Raw genomic sequence first — 16,474 nt, 5'->3', positions numbered from 1 at the left:
CCGATCCCCCAGAAGTTTCTGATGACCCTCAGACCAAAGATCTCACTAGGCCCTGGGTTGTATTTTCCCGGCCCAAAATGAAACCCTTGAATATTTTTCCAATAAACATGATTCAGCTGTGAGCGAAATTTTTAACGTAATTTCAACTCAGCAAACTACGTGTTACCGTCTCGAGTTACAAGTTAGCAAACGAAATTGCTGCTTGCATTGTTTTTTGCTGCGAATACATCCTTATCCGTTGTTAGGAATCTTTTGAACTTGGGAAATTGACTAGTTCATGGAATTCCAATATCGAGTCGGTAAAGATACTGAGCTGTTTTGGTTGGAAAACGGCTGGATAATGCGTAAAACAAACCCCATAGTGGTTCTCAGCCTCTTATCCAGCAGCTCTCCGTGGTACCCGCCGGGCTATGAGCAACCTTAGTAGTGGAGATCGGGCAACCATCCCCGGTGGAAACTAAGGTCGAATGCTGACAGGGAAGAAGGAATTATCGTCCTCGTTTCAGTGTGGGACGCTAAACAGTACTGCAACGATGGTCCACCGGTGACACTGAGGATTGGTACAGGGCTTACAAGCCAGCCGTAAAAAAGGCCAGTACAGAAAGCAAATAATGTGAATACGGACCGGAACAATCGGCATAGACGAAAAAGGACTAACAATTGTAAGCTTGGTACATGGAACTGCAAGTCTATCAATCAATCAAAAGTACCCGCATTCTTTCCGACTTATTAAGGCATGAGGTATGCTGGAAGGGTTCAAAGGGTGCATTCGTATAGAAATAAGTACACCATTTGCCAAAGCTGCGGTAATACACACGAGCTGGGTACAGCTTTTATTGTGATGGGCGAAAAAAGAAATAAGTACACCATTTGCCAAAGCTGCGGTAATACACACGAGCTGGGTACAGCTTTTATTGTGATGGGCGAAATGCAAAGCCGCGTGATTGAGTGGAGCCAATCGACAGTTTAGGATTAGAGGTCGTTTCTTCAACATTAGCAATAACAATGTGCAGAGCCCACACCTAGGAAGTGAAGAGGACGATAAGGAGGCTTTTTACGTGCAACTTAAATACGACAACTGCTCAAGACATGACGTCAAAATCATCATCGGAGACCTCAACGCTTAGGTTGGCCAGGAAGAGAAATTCGGATGATTGGAAAGTTCAGTGCACACCCACTTGCGAACGAAAACGGCAATCGACTCATTGACTTCGCCGCCTCCAGAAATATGGCCGTACGAAGTACCTTCTTCCGGCACAGCCTCCCATGTCGGTACACCTGTGGACCACAACAACAGACGGACTCGCAAGTCGACCACGTTTTGATTGATGGACGGGATTTCTCGGATATCATCGATATTAAAAGCTATCGTGGCACAAACATCTATTCTGACCATTACCTTTTGATGATTAATGTGCGCCAAAGACTCTCCTTTGCTACCAACATTCGGTACCGTCACTCGCCATGGTACAATCTCGAACGACTCAAGTTTACTGAACACCTTGAGGTTGTGTTGTCGGGTGAGGAAGAGCTAAACGAAACCCCTCTCTAGGACTGCTGTAATAGCATGAAAGCAGCCATCAACAGCGCAGCGGATGGTACCATTGGGATCGCTGAGAGGAGTTCGACGAAGAATGCCAGAGTACGTTAGTTGAGAAGAGTGCAGCGCGGGCGTCGATGCTGCAGCAGGGACACGTCAAAACGTAGAACGGTTTAGACAGAAACGAAGACAGCAGACACACTTTTTCCGGAATAAGAAGCGCCGCCCGTAATTTCCGCGATCGGCGCACGCGTTCCAATTGGTATTAACTGAATGCTCGGGTCTGTCGCGTAACCGCCGAGTATCCGAGCATTTCACACGTGAGAAATTCTACTGTGTAATAGCTTTAATCTTGGATATAGTAAACCTACAATAACATCTCGACCCGCGCGCGTAACTAAAGTAGTTCCAAAGGCGAGTAAAAATCTATAATACCGTTTGTTATGAATATATTGGGGCTCATGAAACCGGCAGAACTTCATGAACTAGCAACCCATTCGCCGAGATAGAGGAGACCCTCATCGATACCTATACAATGAATCCGAGTAAAAATAGTCGAATAGATAGTTAGATTGGTAGTTAATTGCTAAAATGTTTCGCACGCAGTTTAACAAAACCATACCGAATCCGTACGTAACTTTTGTCGACAGATCACAACATCCATGAAGATGCAGAGGATTCTCTAGTCTTTACTAAGGCAAGTATTGGACTAACATTCCTTCCCATTCCAAATGGACGCGCATTCGGACGTGGCCGGCGACGGTATTGATCAGCATGCAGTGTAATCATTTTGCAATTTTTATCACTATTTTTTTGAAACGGTGGTTCTACAATTGATGAAGGGACAGGTAGGGGAAAGTTATCTCCTACCCTTTGTCCAATACTGGAAGGTGCATGGGTCGAACCAAGCTATAATCTGAGATTATAACCGGATTCGAACCCACAGCACCCGCCAAGGCATGTGATGCGCTGGTACTTGTACCTTTGAACCATAGAGGCGCTGTCAGACGAACAGCGTCACACGCAGTGTTACCAGGTCGATTGCCCATTTTCCCGCTGCCCAGAGGTTGATTTCCCGCTGTCTAGAGTCTATTTCCCGCTAGAAATCCCGCTGAATCAAAAGTCATATTATTCTTTCGTTTCTGGTGCAGAATAAAAATTAAAAAATATTTATTTCAGTAAGGCTTGCATTTGAAATTAAGATGATCTGCTGAAATTGAGAGGTTGCAATCAAATAAACATTATGCAAATTTGCTGCACTCATGTTGACGAAGTCTTTGGTATCAGGAAACAGAAAAAGAAATATCTTGTTACCCCTCATATAATGACTTTAGTTTACTAAAGTTTACTAAAGTTTACTACGAAATTTCGCAAGCATTTTAAGTTTAAGGAATCAAGAACACATGCAAAAATTTTAAAGAAGCTTTTAGCACAAATTCTATGATAAAAATCATGTAAAATTTCATTAATGCTGGCAAATGGTTATGGTTTTTGGTGACAAAGGAAAACATGTTTCAATCTTTATAAGCACCCAAAAATCAAAAATATCTGCAAAGCGCATTGGCTCTTTGTTCTCGCTGATATTCAGTTCAGCTGAAATCAGTTGGATTTTGCCTTTGGCAACGAATTAATTTGTGGAAAAATTAGGAATACGCAAAACGAATTGGTTTGGTGGTCTTCTTTTTCAGTTAGTTCTAATGAGTATTTGTCAGAACTCATCCCATTCTAGGCAAAAACCACGGAGTTTTATAATCAACAGAATATACTGAACCATTTGCCAATGCTCGAGCAGACATTGAAATGTCAATAACCGAAGTGTTTTGCTGTCAACCTCTTTTTCAGCAGTCTTCTTGCCTACCAAATATCGCTAAATCGACATTCCGCTAAGTTATTTAAGAAAACCGCTAGATTCCCGCTAGCAGCTGTTTGGCCATTAAGTCCCGCTGTCCGACTTGAAATCCTGCTAAATCTAGCGGGAAAACCGCTGATCTGGCATAGCTGGTCACACGCAGTGACTTGTAAGTCGCAAAGACCTGCATAGTGTCGTCGTCCCGCCAGTGAAAACAAGGTTAGATATAACTTCTCGGTCGGTGGTTTCTACAGTAGACGGAAGAGCCACAATTTGTGTCTAATAACCCAACCAGGGCTTCGACCGATCCTTTTTTTCTACCGCAGTCACACCAACGCGCATTCAAGTTCACACCGTCCGTTTAGAGGTGGAATACGAATGCTATGCATAACACAACTGGCATTTTGCTCAGTCAAACGCCGACTGCACGCTGCAGAACGAACGGCTTCTAAAACTTTTTGACATTTTCGTTTCGATCAAGTTGCCTTTACCGTTTGGAGCAGCGAATGACTGCAAAACAGTCAAATGACTGGCAATCACCACGCTACGAAAAGCAACCGCACAATCGTATGATTCAATACTACAAAAAAACAACCACTACATGTGCATGGAAGAAGTCGGTCGGACTCCGTCCAATAAAAACGAATATTTTGCTTGCGTCGGACCGGCGTCTGGGTGACAAACTTTTACTGTGAGCAGCCGATTTGGAGACAAAAAGAGAAACGAAAAAATACGTCACCGTATGCTTCCAGTCAGTTTGCAGTTTATATTCTCAAAGCGCAAAGCAAAACGAGAGATCGACTGTTTGCTTTTGCTGAGATGCCGCATGAATTGTACGACGGCAGCAGCGCAAGCGGCAGTTTGACTGGATTAAAAAAACGGTCAAATGATCGTTCAAAAATCGGAGTTTGAATGCGGAAAGTTCGCATTCACGGCAGTCACATTCAACTTGCGATCCCTTTTTAAGCCCTGAACCCAACCCAAGTCGCTAGTTTAATAAGGGGGGTTGCGTAGTCTCCTTTAGTCCAGCGCTTCTATGGTTCAAAGGTACAAGTACCAGCGAGCCACGTGCCCTGACGGGCTCTTATCTAGCAACTCCTACCCCTACCTCCATGAGGTACCAGCCAGAATACGAGCATCCTTAGCGGAGATCGGGTAACCAACCCCGGTGGAAACTAAGGTCGTATACCAACAGGAGAGGAGGCACAGTGTGTCTCGGCACTGCAAGATGGCAGCCCTAGTACGGCTACCTATCTAAACCTAAAAAAAACTTACAAGAGTCAAGAAATATCTTCTCAGAATATTCGGCATGGACCTAGGCAACGAAATAAGGACATGGAATGGAGACTTGGTACTTGGAACTGCAGATCGCTAAATTTCGTTGGTGGCGACAAGGTGCTGCTAGATCAGCTAGAACCCCGAAAGTTTGGCATCGTGGCACTGAAGGAGATCTCTCGCAAAGGCGAGAGGGTGTGGAGGATCCATGGCGGCAAAGCCCGATTTTTCCAGAGTGGTGGAGCGACCAACGAGCTGGAAACGGGCTTCGTAGTGTTGGGCAAAATGCAGGATCGCGTAATGGACTGGAAAGCGATCAACGAGAGGATGTGCGTGTTGAGAATAACAGGTCGTATCTTCAATTACACCATCATAAACGTGCATTGTCCACACGAAGGTAGACCCGACGATGAGAAGGAAGGGTTCTATGCGGTCGTACGCAACGTACGACAGCTGCTCACCACGGGACATCAAAATCGTCATCGGGGATATGAACGCCCAAATCGGCAGGGAAGCAATGTATAGACAAGTGATCGGGCCCCGTAGCCTGCACACCGACACGAACGATAACAGCCAGCGATGCATCAACTTTGCGGCTTCCCGAGGTATGGTGATCAAAAGCACTTTCTTTCCTCGCAAAAATATCCACAAAGCCACCTGGAGATTACCTGACCAACGAACCTCGAACCAAATCGACCATATTCTCATCGACAACCCGCGAACTGCCGAAAACCAGGCGCGCGTACTGGATGAAGCTCTACCTTCCTCTGTGGAGCTAGATGCTTCGACTCTCGAAAACGGATGGAGTAGGATACGTTCGGCCGTCAACGAGGCCTCAACCGCGGTGCTAGCTGTGGAAACCTCGAGTGCACGAAATGATTAGTTTGACGGGGAATGTCAAGAAGCGATAGACAGGAAAAAAGGGCTTGGGAAAACTATTTGAACATATCCACGAGAGGGAATTTGGCCAAGTATCTATGAGCGAGGAATGAGTTGACCACGGCCCTGAGGAGGAAAAAGTGCCAGAAGGAGGACAGAGATCGTGAGGGGCTTGAACAACTATTCCGGGCTAATGACACCTGCAAGTTTTACGAGAAGGTGAACCAAACTCGCAAGGCCCATACACCAAAACCTGACATGTGTAGGAACGAGGGAGGGGATCTAATCACAGACGAGCGCGAGGTGATCGACGGGTGGAAGCAGTTCTTCGATGAGCACCTCAACGGCGAAATAGCAGCTCGGAGACGCAATAGAAGTTAACCTCGGAGTACCTACAAACGACAACAGCGTACCGACTCCCGATCTCAAAGAGATCCGATGAGAAATCGGTCTGCTGAAGAATAATAGAGCCACCGGAAAGGACCGACTCCCGGCAGAACTCTACAAAAATGGCTAAGAACGACACTTCACCGGCTGATTTCAAGGATTTGGTAAAAAGAGAAACTACCGGAGGATTGGAAGGAAGGCGTAGTCTGTCCCATCTACAAAAAGGGCGACCGGCTAAACTGCTGCAACTACCACGGCATTACGCTGGTCAACGCCGCCTACAAGGTGCCCTCCCAGATTTTGTTGCGTCGTCTATCCCCAAAAGCAAGAGAACTCGTAGGGCAGTATCATGCGGGCTTTATGGAGGCCCGTGCTACTACGGATCAAATTTTTACTCTCCGACAAATCCTTCAGAAATGTCGAGAGTACAACGTGCCCACGCATCAAATGTTCGTGGATTTCAGAGCAGCATGCGATACCGTTGAACGCGAACAGCTATGGCAGATAATGCACGACTACGGTTTTCCGGACAAACTGACGCGGCTGATCAAAGCTACTCTGGAACAAGTAATGTGCTACGTGCGCGTTTCGGGAACAGTCTCAAGTCCTTTCGAATCGCGCAGAGGGTTACGGCAAGGGGATGGACTGTCCTGTATGTTATTCAATATCGCTATTTAGGGTGTGATCCGGCGGGCGGGCATCGAAACGAGAGGAACGATCTTCGGCAAGAGCAGCCAACTACTAGCCTTTGCAGACGACCTCGACATCATTACTAGAAACCGTGGGACGGCGGAAGCAATCTACGCCAGACTAAAAACGGAGGCTAGGAGGATAGGGTTACAAATTAATGCATTGAAAACCAAATATATGGTAGGAAGAGGCTCCCGAGAAAGTAACGTTTGCCTCCCACGGACAGTGACTAATGACGGCGATGAACAGGAAGTGGTTGATGAGTTCGTATATTTGGGATCTCTGGTCACCGCCGACAATAATACGAGTAAGGAGATCGAACGAAGCATTCAAGTTGGAAATCTAACCTACTTTTCCCTTCGCAAGACGTTTCGATCAAGGAGCATACGCCGCCGCACAAAGCTGACGATGTACAAAACGCTAATCAGACCGGTAGTCCTCTACGGACTTGAGACAGTAACTTTGCTTTCGGGCGGCATACGCGCACTTGCCGTATTTCAACAAAAGGTGATGCGGACTATTTTTGACGGATTACAAACGGATGACGTAGAGAGGCGTAGGCGTATGAACCACGAGCTGCAGGCAATACTTGGAAATTCCTTCCGTACACCTGGCGAAAGTTAGGAGACTACGGTGGGCCGGCCACGTCGCAAGAATGCCGGACGACTGTGTAGTGAAATCCGTTCTCTTCAAAAACCCCACCGGCACCAGGAATAGAGGGGCTCAACGTGCTAGATGGCTCAACCAGGTTGAAGCCGACTTGCGTGTGTCGAGAGGCGCAACGAATTGGTAACGAGTATAGCCCACGATAATAGTGAGGAATTCTTGATACGGCAAGAGCCACCCCGGCTCTCGGCTGGTAAAGAAAGTAATCACCGAGAATCCCGGGTTCAAATCGCAACCCTGAGAAGTTATGAATGTCTTAAGCTGTTAGTGTGACTATATGAAAATAAACAAAAAAATCGGGGAATTGATGTACATTTTTTTGAGTACAGTCAGTATCTTTAGTTCGGTAATTATTCAGTTTGTCGGATATAATGTAATGCATGGTGATAAATTAGTCACGTGAGTTTTTGGCTTATTGTTTGTAAATATGTTCCTGGGTAATTAGTCTATTTTGGCTTTGCAGCTACTTAGGCAGTGACTGTGATTGCCATTTTTCCTAGGAAACGTGACATTTCGATTAAGCTTTCTTACAAGTTGCTCCAGTAATTCGTAAATACAAACGGGAGTGCAAGCAACCTGTTTGCCTCAAAAATCAACAGCAAAATGTATAGACCAGTTGGAGGATTGAATATGTACAAAACATTGGTTAATATATTTCTGTAAAGTAAATATATCGATCAAAGCTTTTATTCTTTTCCAAATTCCAGCGGACTATTTTAGACAATGTTGATATTTAGTCCAACAGAAGAAGAATCCGTACTTTGGTGACAACGTATTGCAATATTTTTGTTTAATAGCTTGTTTACCTCATTCTCAATCACATTCAAACCGTGCAAAAGTCTCCAACACAAACATCGCTGGAAAGCTCGATTGCTTATCAGTATGAGTAGTACAAGTACAAGCAGTAGTGATAACGCAGTTAATAATACACAAAAGAAAGCAGAATGCTTATCTTTAATTTCCAAAAATTATTTTCCAGCTCTTCTTTGATTCATACTGTTCTTTGCTGATAAGAAAATTTTGCCCCTTTCTTTTATGTTAACTAGGAAGTTCAGAACACGCGTTGGTCAGCACAAAAACTACATCAACAAACTGAAATACAGAAAGTCATAGAAATTTTCCTAGTTGATTACATCGTTTACTTTAAGTTTTACGGAAGTAATGCTATCTTCTTTGCATGTGCTACATCAAACCGAAGAATTCGAAGCTAGTTTTAGGTACAATTCTACCAAAAATATGTTTCGAATTCTCCGGAAATCCCCGCAAAAGTAATTTTTTAACCAGGTACTTTGTTGAATAAAATTATTCTCTGTCCTGTAATTTTACTATTTGTTCAATACTCTAGCAGATACGTATTTTGCCTCTGAATTTACATGCTCATCAGTACCTATTTGTTTTGAACTGCGAAACAAGAACTAATGAACCCTGAGTAGGAGGCAAACTGTGCATTAAAGAAAAAGTTTAATCTAACACAAAAAAATGTTGAAAACACATGACAGTAAACATTTATTTCACGTCTTTTTAACTACTAGTCAAATCATCAATAAATTTTTATTATAAAATCTCAAAAAAGCGTTCTTTTTTATAATTTAACTCTACTACTACGTTAGTAGCTTGTATAATAGTAAAGAAATAATTGAATCAATAAAATCGTAACAAATCAAGGTAACGAACCAATGAATGTATCCACGGTTATCACTGCATAAACTAGAATACTCGAACATGTTTGAATACATTTATCGACACTACGGTTATCATTATTTACAAATCCCTGCCCTTCATTATTCGTAAATATGGTACTAAATTGAGGAAATACATTTCACGATAAGCTGTCATCTGATAGATGGAAACCGATAAACGAACCTTTTTACCACATTACTGAGCCGAACGCTCAAATTCGAAGAAATAACAATCCAACTCGATGCAAAATATTGACGCAAAATCAACTTTTATAATTTAAAAATTTATTTGATTAACCTACTTATATGGTAAAATTAAAACACTGCAAATTGAAACACAACCCGAGCACGACTGCTACTGCTCGTGACGCTTATGGTCTAAACAGTGGTGACTACAAACCTTCTTCTTGGGATGACATTTCGGCTCCAGCTCCGGTTCCGCTCCCGGCGGTCTAAGGTTCAGCTCCTGTAGCCGCTGTCTCAGTGCCGGATCTTCTTCGTCGATGCTGAGCGTCGAACAGGTCGAACAGTCCGACACTTTCCGTTCCGGTGTTCGCAGTCCGCACTGATAGTCACAACCTTCCAGAGCGCTAATAGAGGACCCGCAGTAGTTCAGATTGCTGCAGGACGATGCCGCGCTGATGTCCGACTCACAGTCGATGGACAACCGGCGCAGTTGATGACGGCGAAGATACTCAATTTCTTCCAGTGTGATGCCGCACATTGTTTCATCGGAATAGTCGGAAACTACGACGGACGGCGTTCGGACGTAGCGCACTCCATCGGCGCCAGAATCGCTGACGCAGCTTTGAGCGGATTCCCGCCGTGAGATCGAATTACTGAGAGATCCGAGTGCCTCGGATGAGCCTGCGGAGTCTCCGAGAGGTACTATATTGCCTAGTGGGAGTTCGATGAGCTGTGCTTCCAGGATCATCTTACTGCGAACGACTGTCGGGCAGTGTTCCACGCCGATTGTTGTGCTGTCGGATGTTGGAAGAAGTGTTGGTTCCGGTACCGGCAGCAGTGCAGACCGTAACGGTATGTCAGATACTCCAAGCGTTAGTCGGCGCGTTTTGCCCACACTGTTGATGATTTGTTGCTGCTCCTGCTGGCTGAGATCCTCCTCCAAACCCAGAGCGGAATCGGAGCTCGACGAGCGAGTAACCTTGTCTCTATTTTTAATCTTCATTTGATCGCCGTCTTCGTCACTGGAACAATAAGGACTTTGCTGGTTGGTGCTCCAATCGTCATCCGAAAAGGGACTACGGTTTGTTCGTATTCTAACACTGCCTGCTTTTAGCTGCTCGGACAATACGGGACTGCTCGTTGAGCCAGACTGTAGCTGACGGGCATCGCTCGCACCTGTCTTATCGTGGGACCCGACAGTTGCCGTCTTATCTAATCGTTTTTTATCACCTTCTCTTTCACCATCACCCCCAACGCCACCATTCATGACAACACTCAGAAATCGCTGCGTTTCAGCCTCCTGCTTCTTAATGATGTTTGCATACATCTCTATCAGTCGTTCGACGCACGGAAACCGAACCATCTCTTCGTCACTTTCAACCCCGGAAGACCAGGAACCAGACGCGGATCGACCGCTTTCGATTCGTCCGTCTTCCTCACCCCAAAATCCTTTGTAAACGGCAGTCTTCCGCTGCCGCGGTCTGCCACCCCTCGTCGTTGGAATTCCACTGGTCATTTCTGCTGCAGCTTCCTTATCTTGTGTCATGCCGCCTGGAGCGACTAGATCGCTATTGTCGTTGCTTGATTCAACAGATTCCAGTTGCCAGCTACCCCTGGCTGATTGCGTTTCCGCTCTTGTTGAGCAAACATTCGCTGAACTCGCATTGACGTCAGTTACCGCCGCCGTTTCAAACTTGTCGACTATACCGGCTACCGTGAATCTCCCCATGTAACCGCATTCGTTACTACGAGAAGTGGAAACAGCCATTGCCTTAGATGGGTCGGACATCCTGCCGCGGGCTCAACGCAGTCACTTTCGTAAATCGATTAGTTTATCCATTGCCGCACGATAGCGTTCATTACGCCAGCTTAGCCAAGGGAAATTCCCAAAAAATATGTCAACGGGATTAAGTGGGTAAACTGCTGCGGGACGCGGGGAAGGCTGTGACTATCCGCGTAATGAATGCACAGACATCGGTACGTGCTTTCGTGCGGCTGACGTGCGACCGAAACCTGCTGCTGCGAGAAAGTCGTACCGGTCGTGGACGGTTCAGTTTGTCAGCCAGCGCACATCGTCCTTATCTAGACATGGATAAATCTGGAAATGAACAACAAGAGATAAGGAGACCAAATTAGTTAGCTAATAGGTAGCGCACCGGAGGGCAGTCCGGTTGATGACGGTAAAAAAAACTTGAGGCGGAAAAACTGTGCTCCTAGCACGATAACAATTGGGATTGAGAAGAAAACAATGAATAAAAAAAACGACGCCGATTGTCGGCTTAACTTCATTAAGATATTGATAGCGCGGGTGAACTTCAGTCTGAACGGATGATTATTCGTGGGTGCCCAGTGGGAGGGTTCGCGTGACTGTAAAAACATTGATATTTACGCAAAAAAGAGGCGCATTCGGAATTTCCGAAATAGATAGCATTGGATAATTTTCAATTTGCTGTAACCCAAGTTTCAATTTTTTTATTTTCTGCCATAGTGAATTTCGAATATCTTGATCATTTTTAATGTGTTTTACCAGCAACATGTATTTTTTATTGACTTTATATATCTTTTCCCTAAAAGTGATGTATTTTCAAAAAGATAATATATTGATTTTGATTCACAAAATGCATGTTTAGTCTCGCTCACATTGGTACAAAAAAAACTGTTGTTTTGTCACATAATTATTAATATATTAATATTTAATTTACACTACTTAATTCTGTATGAATAAGGGTTTTAAACGTCTCTCTAACCTCTACCCTCTAACGGGTAAGACCGTCTGTAGACGGCCTTCGCTTTTGGATCTCCAGAGTTGCATACGAAATTTGTTTTGAATTGACAATACGCAAAATGTGTTCAGAATAGATTTCTTGGCATTTTGATATTAATATCACAATATTCTGTCTATGCATTCAAATGTTATCATCTTTCAAAAACAAAAATTCCGAAAAATTTCGAATATAATTAATGCGCGAATATTCCCTTTTTTACTTTTGGAGAAAAAGGATATCTAGAACAAAATGATTGACCTTATAATTTTTCTATGAGTAAATTTCATGCTATATTTCAATTTTGTAATTTAGTTCAACTGAAAAAATATCTGGTAGAGCGCTAGACATGAAAAACGAAAAAGAGAAATTGGACTTTTTATAACCTAGCGCTCCTCCAGATAATTATTTTTGCATGAAAATCAGAACTTAAGGTTCTTTTGAGTGCACTTTCATGATAAAATAGTCATAAGCTTGATCGCATTACGATGTTGCCCGTCAGAGGGTTAATAGTTTCGCAGTTTTCTGATTGATTTTTAATATTTTCGCTCCAATCGATCAAGAAATCTCGACCCAAATGAAGATAAATAGTCGTTCTTAAGGGTGCACTACGCTTGGTGATTGGTTGGATAAGACGTAATCAAAGTTTTAACGTGTTTCTAGAAAAAATAAGTGAGAGAATCTCGTCGTCTCAGCGATGAAAGCTAGACATAGACAGTTTAGTCCAAGTCCAATTCAAAGTAAAATTTAAAATGAGAAACGCCACAGAAAAGTTGAAAAATTATGTTCTGTCACAAGGAATGTTTTTGAAATATTTTTTTACTACTTGGTAATCTAATCTTTTAATGATAAAATTTTCATAACATATTTTGTTATCTCGAAAAATTCGGGTTTTGTGAATATTTACATATTCTAAAAATGCATATGTATCTCATGAACCAAACAACGTAAAGTTAATTACTTATGAAAATAAGATGAAATAAGATACGGCCTGCAGGCTAATAAAATATATAATATATCTTATGTAAAATTTTCCAGAGAATCGCGTGGTGCCCACCTCTTTCCTGTTTATCATCGGAAAGTGCCCCATTTTGCACATTTTTTCCTATTTTTAACATTTTTCACTCTTACTGGATTATTCCAAGCAAGGTTTTGAGAAAACAAATCGCAAAAATCTACTAATTTTGTGTAAAAAAGTCCGCAGAATCGAATAGGGTTTATCTCATTTATTTTAGAGCACTCTAATTTTTTTGGTTGAATTCCCGTTTGGTATGGTCGGTTTGATAACGGGAGCTCAAACAAAAAAAAAATAATGTGCTCTAGACTAAGTGAGATAAGCCCTATTCGATTCTGCGGACTTTTTTACACAAAATCATTAGGTTTTTAACTTTTGTTTTCTCAAAGCCGTGCTTGGAACAGTCCAATAAGGGTTAAAAATATTAAAAATAGGAAAAAATAAGCAAAATGGGGCACTTCCCGATGATAAACAGGAAAGGAGTCGGCACCACGCGATTCTCCGGAAAATTTTACTTAGGATCACGTATATTTTATCAGCCTGCAAGTCGTATCTTAATTGCATCCATTTTTTCTCTCGTTTTTGCCCATAGTGCATTGGTCTAGCATCTTCTGCTGCTCTCCAAAAAAAGAAACAAAAAAAAGAAAAAATGAAACAGAAGGAAAAAAAACGGAAAATCAAAAGAAGGAAAAGTGGACAAACGGAATAGAAATGGAGGAAAAATGGAAGAGAGAAAAAGAATAAATCTGACATAAAAAAGAAAAGCGAAAAAACGAGACAGAATGTGAGTGAATTCATAAGCATAAAAAGAAAACGGGAGAGAAAACGAAGAACAAGAAAAAAATGATGATAAACTGCACTGGAAGTCCACTAAACTAAACGATATGAAAAGAAAAGAAAACAGCGGGAAAGAGAAAAAATGAGATAGAAAAAGAAACGAGACTTGAAAAAATACGGAAAAGACCAAATATGAAAAAATAGCAAGAGAAAATAGAAAAGGATAGCGTAAACGAAGACAAATAAGACAGAAAGAGGGATAGAAAAGGAAAAACGGACTCAGAAAAGGTAAACGGAAGAGAAAACAATGAAAAACAATAACGAGAATAAAGAAAACGAGGACACAATAGACAGAAAAGATGAAAAACCGGGATAGAAAAGGAGGAATGAAAAAGGAAAAAATACGGGAGCAGAATATTGGAGAAACGGAAACAGAAAAGAAAGAAAATTGAGAGAGAGAGAAAATGAAAACGGAAAAAACGACGAAGAAAAACAGAACCGTAGAAAAGGAGGAAAAACAAAAAAAGAACTGCACAGACGAAAATAAGAATAGAAAACGAGTATAAACGAAAACAGAAAACCGAACCGATAATAAGGAAAAATTCGAAACGGAACAGAAAATTATAAAGAAACGAGACAGAAATGAAAATAAAGGTCTTCTAACGGGCGATGAAAAACAGAAGTAAAACGACAAAAAACGGAACAGCGGAAAATCAGGACGCAGAGAACAGACGAAAAGGAATTGAAAGGAAAAGGAATAAAGAAAGAGAAAACAACGGAACAGTGGAGAAGGAAAAAGATGGAACACACGACAAGAAACGGAATACGAAACAGAAAACAAGAGAAGCAACAAATTAAGAGAAGAATTGTGTGTGTGTGTGTGTGTGTGTGTGTGTGTGTGTGTGTGTGTGTGTGTGTGTGTGTGTGTGTGTGAGAGAGAGAGAGAGAGAGAGAGAGAGAGAGAGAGAAGAAAACCGATAGAGGAAACGAGAAAAAAGTTGTCAAACTAGATTTAAAACAGGAAAGCTGAGACAAATAATATAATAAAAACTGGGAAAATGGGACAAGAAGGAAAGAAAAACTGACTAGAGAAAATAAGAAAAACTAGGAAAGAGAATAAAATTGAGAAAATGAGGTCAAATTGGACAGAAAAGTAGAAAACCGGGATAGAAAACAAAATACGAGAAAGGGGGTCAGTGCCGGCGTAGTGGTTAGCATCTCACGCCGAGGACCCGGGTTCAAATCCCAACCCCGCAGAAGTAACGAATGACTCAAAGCTGGTTAAAGTGACTATAATCTAAAACAAAAAAAAATACAAGAAAAAATATTATATACATACAGGATCAGCATAATGGACAAGCGAGAACAGAAAAAGAAGAAAATGGAGAGTAAAAAGGCTTTTTACTAAAAACTGAAGAGATACAGAATAATCGGAGAAACAATACTTGACAGAAAAAGATAAAAAGCAGCACCTAATAAGATAAAGATCGGAACACACGAAAACGTAAAACGTAAAACGGGAAAGGAGAGAGAGAGAGAGAGAGACGAGTCTAAAAACTGATGGAGGAAACAAGCAAAACGAGAAAATGGGATAGCAAAAAAAGAAAAGCAAAAGAGGATAAACGCAAGAGAAAAGGAAAAAAACGAGAAATAAGAAGGAAAGACCAAATAGGAAAGAAAAAAACAATAGAAATGATACAAAAGAGAGAAATATTAGGCATCAAAAAGATGAAAAACGGAACAGACAAAGACGAAAAATGAGAATGAGAGGAAATAAAAAGAGTTAGAAAAGGATGAAAACTGAAAATGAAAAAAGGGAAATGGGATTACAAATATCAGAATACGAGAAAAAATATTACAAAAAAAACAAATGAAAAACACTAAGGAATACAGAACTGAAAATAAGAAAAAATGGGCTAGGAATCGAAGAAAAACACAACAATGAACCACAAAACACGGAACAGAAAATAAAGGAAAACGAAATAAAAACAGTAAGGAAAGTGAGACCAAAAACCAAGAAAACGCGACAGAAACAGAGACAATTCTGTACTATTTTCCATACCATATTGTTACCTTCAAGACAGTGCACTATGGGCAAAAATAAGAGAAAAAACGGATGCAATCAAGATACGACCTGCAGGTTATTAAAATATATGTGTTCCTAAGTAAAATTTTCCAGAGAATCGCGTGGGCCGACCCCTTTCCTGTTTATAATCGGGAAGAGCCCCATTTTGCTCATTTTCGCCTATTTTTAATATTTTTCGCTCTTAGGGCAAAACGTTTATTTTTTGCTTTTCCTTGAAAGGAGAAGGAGAAGTTAGTTCGTTTATGTGCACTAAATTCTTTCAAATTTAATCCAGTTTGTGGCTGTGTTATGTTGTTTACTTTTAACTCTCAGCAGCTGTGCAGCGGTCTTTGTTTACTATCTGGGACTGGGTAGCACTTTGTGAAAATGAAAATAGAAGTGTAACGTTGGAATGAAAGATTTCAAATGCTAATAACTACTAAACTACTGAACGAAACTGAACAATTTATATGTCGTTGGAAAGATAAAATGCCAGCAATTTTATGGAGGGGGCGAGAGAGTAATGTTATGGACGGCGTAAGAGGGGGGCTCCTTTGCAAATGAAACACAAATTTCTTCAAAACTCGAGAATTAATCAAGCAAATGGAAATGGAACCAAATTTGGCATGTGGGGGTTTATGGAGGCATGAATTTATTTTATGATGGTTTGAGCCCCCTCACCCCTGTGGTAGGAGGATAAGGAC

General features: G+C 41.9%; 1 protein-coding gene across 3 annotated transcripts in view; it reads right to left on the bottom strand.

Annotated features, from left to right (window-relative positions):
- The window catches only part of LOC128744350 (uncharacterized), a 221,047-nt gene that overhangs the window by 162,765 nt on the left and 41,808 nt on the right, over positions 1-16,474 (bottom strand). For all 3 annotated transcript variants that reach the window (XM_053841274.1, XM_053841275.1, XM_053841276.1), the window contains one exon: positions 9,366-11,249. In XM_053841274.1, coding sequence (XP_053697249.1) covers positions 9,366-10,940 — 1,575 coding nt within the window. In that variant the 5' untranslated portion in view covers positions 10,941-11,249. The remainder of the gene's footprint in view (positions 1-9,365; positions 11,250-16,474) is intronic.

Source organism: Sabethes cyaneus, chromosome 3, assembly GCF_943734655.1.
Source record: "Sabethes cyaneus chromosome 3, idSabCyanKW18_F2, whole genome shotgun sequence".
Classification (NCBI taxonomy): domain Eukaryota; kingdom Metazoa; phylum Arthropoda; class Insecta; order Diptera; family Culicidae; genus Sabethes; species Sabethes cyaneus.
This window is presented reverse-complemented; position numbering and strand designations above follow the sequence as displayed.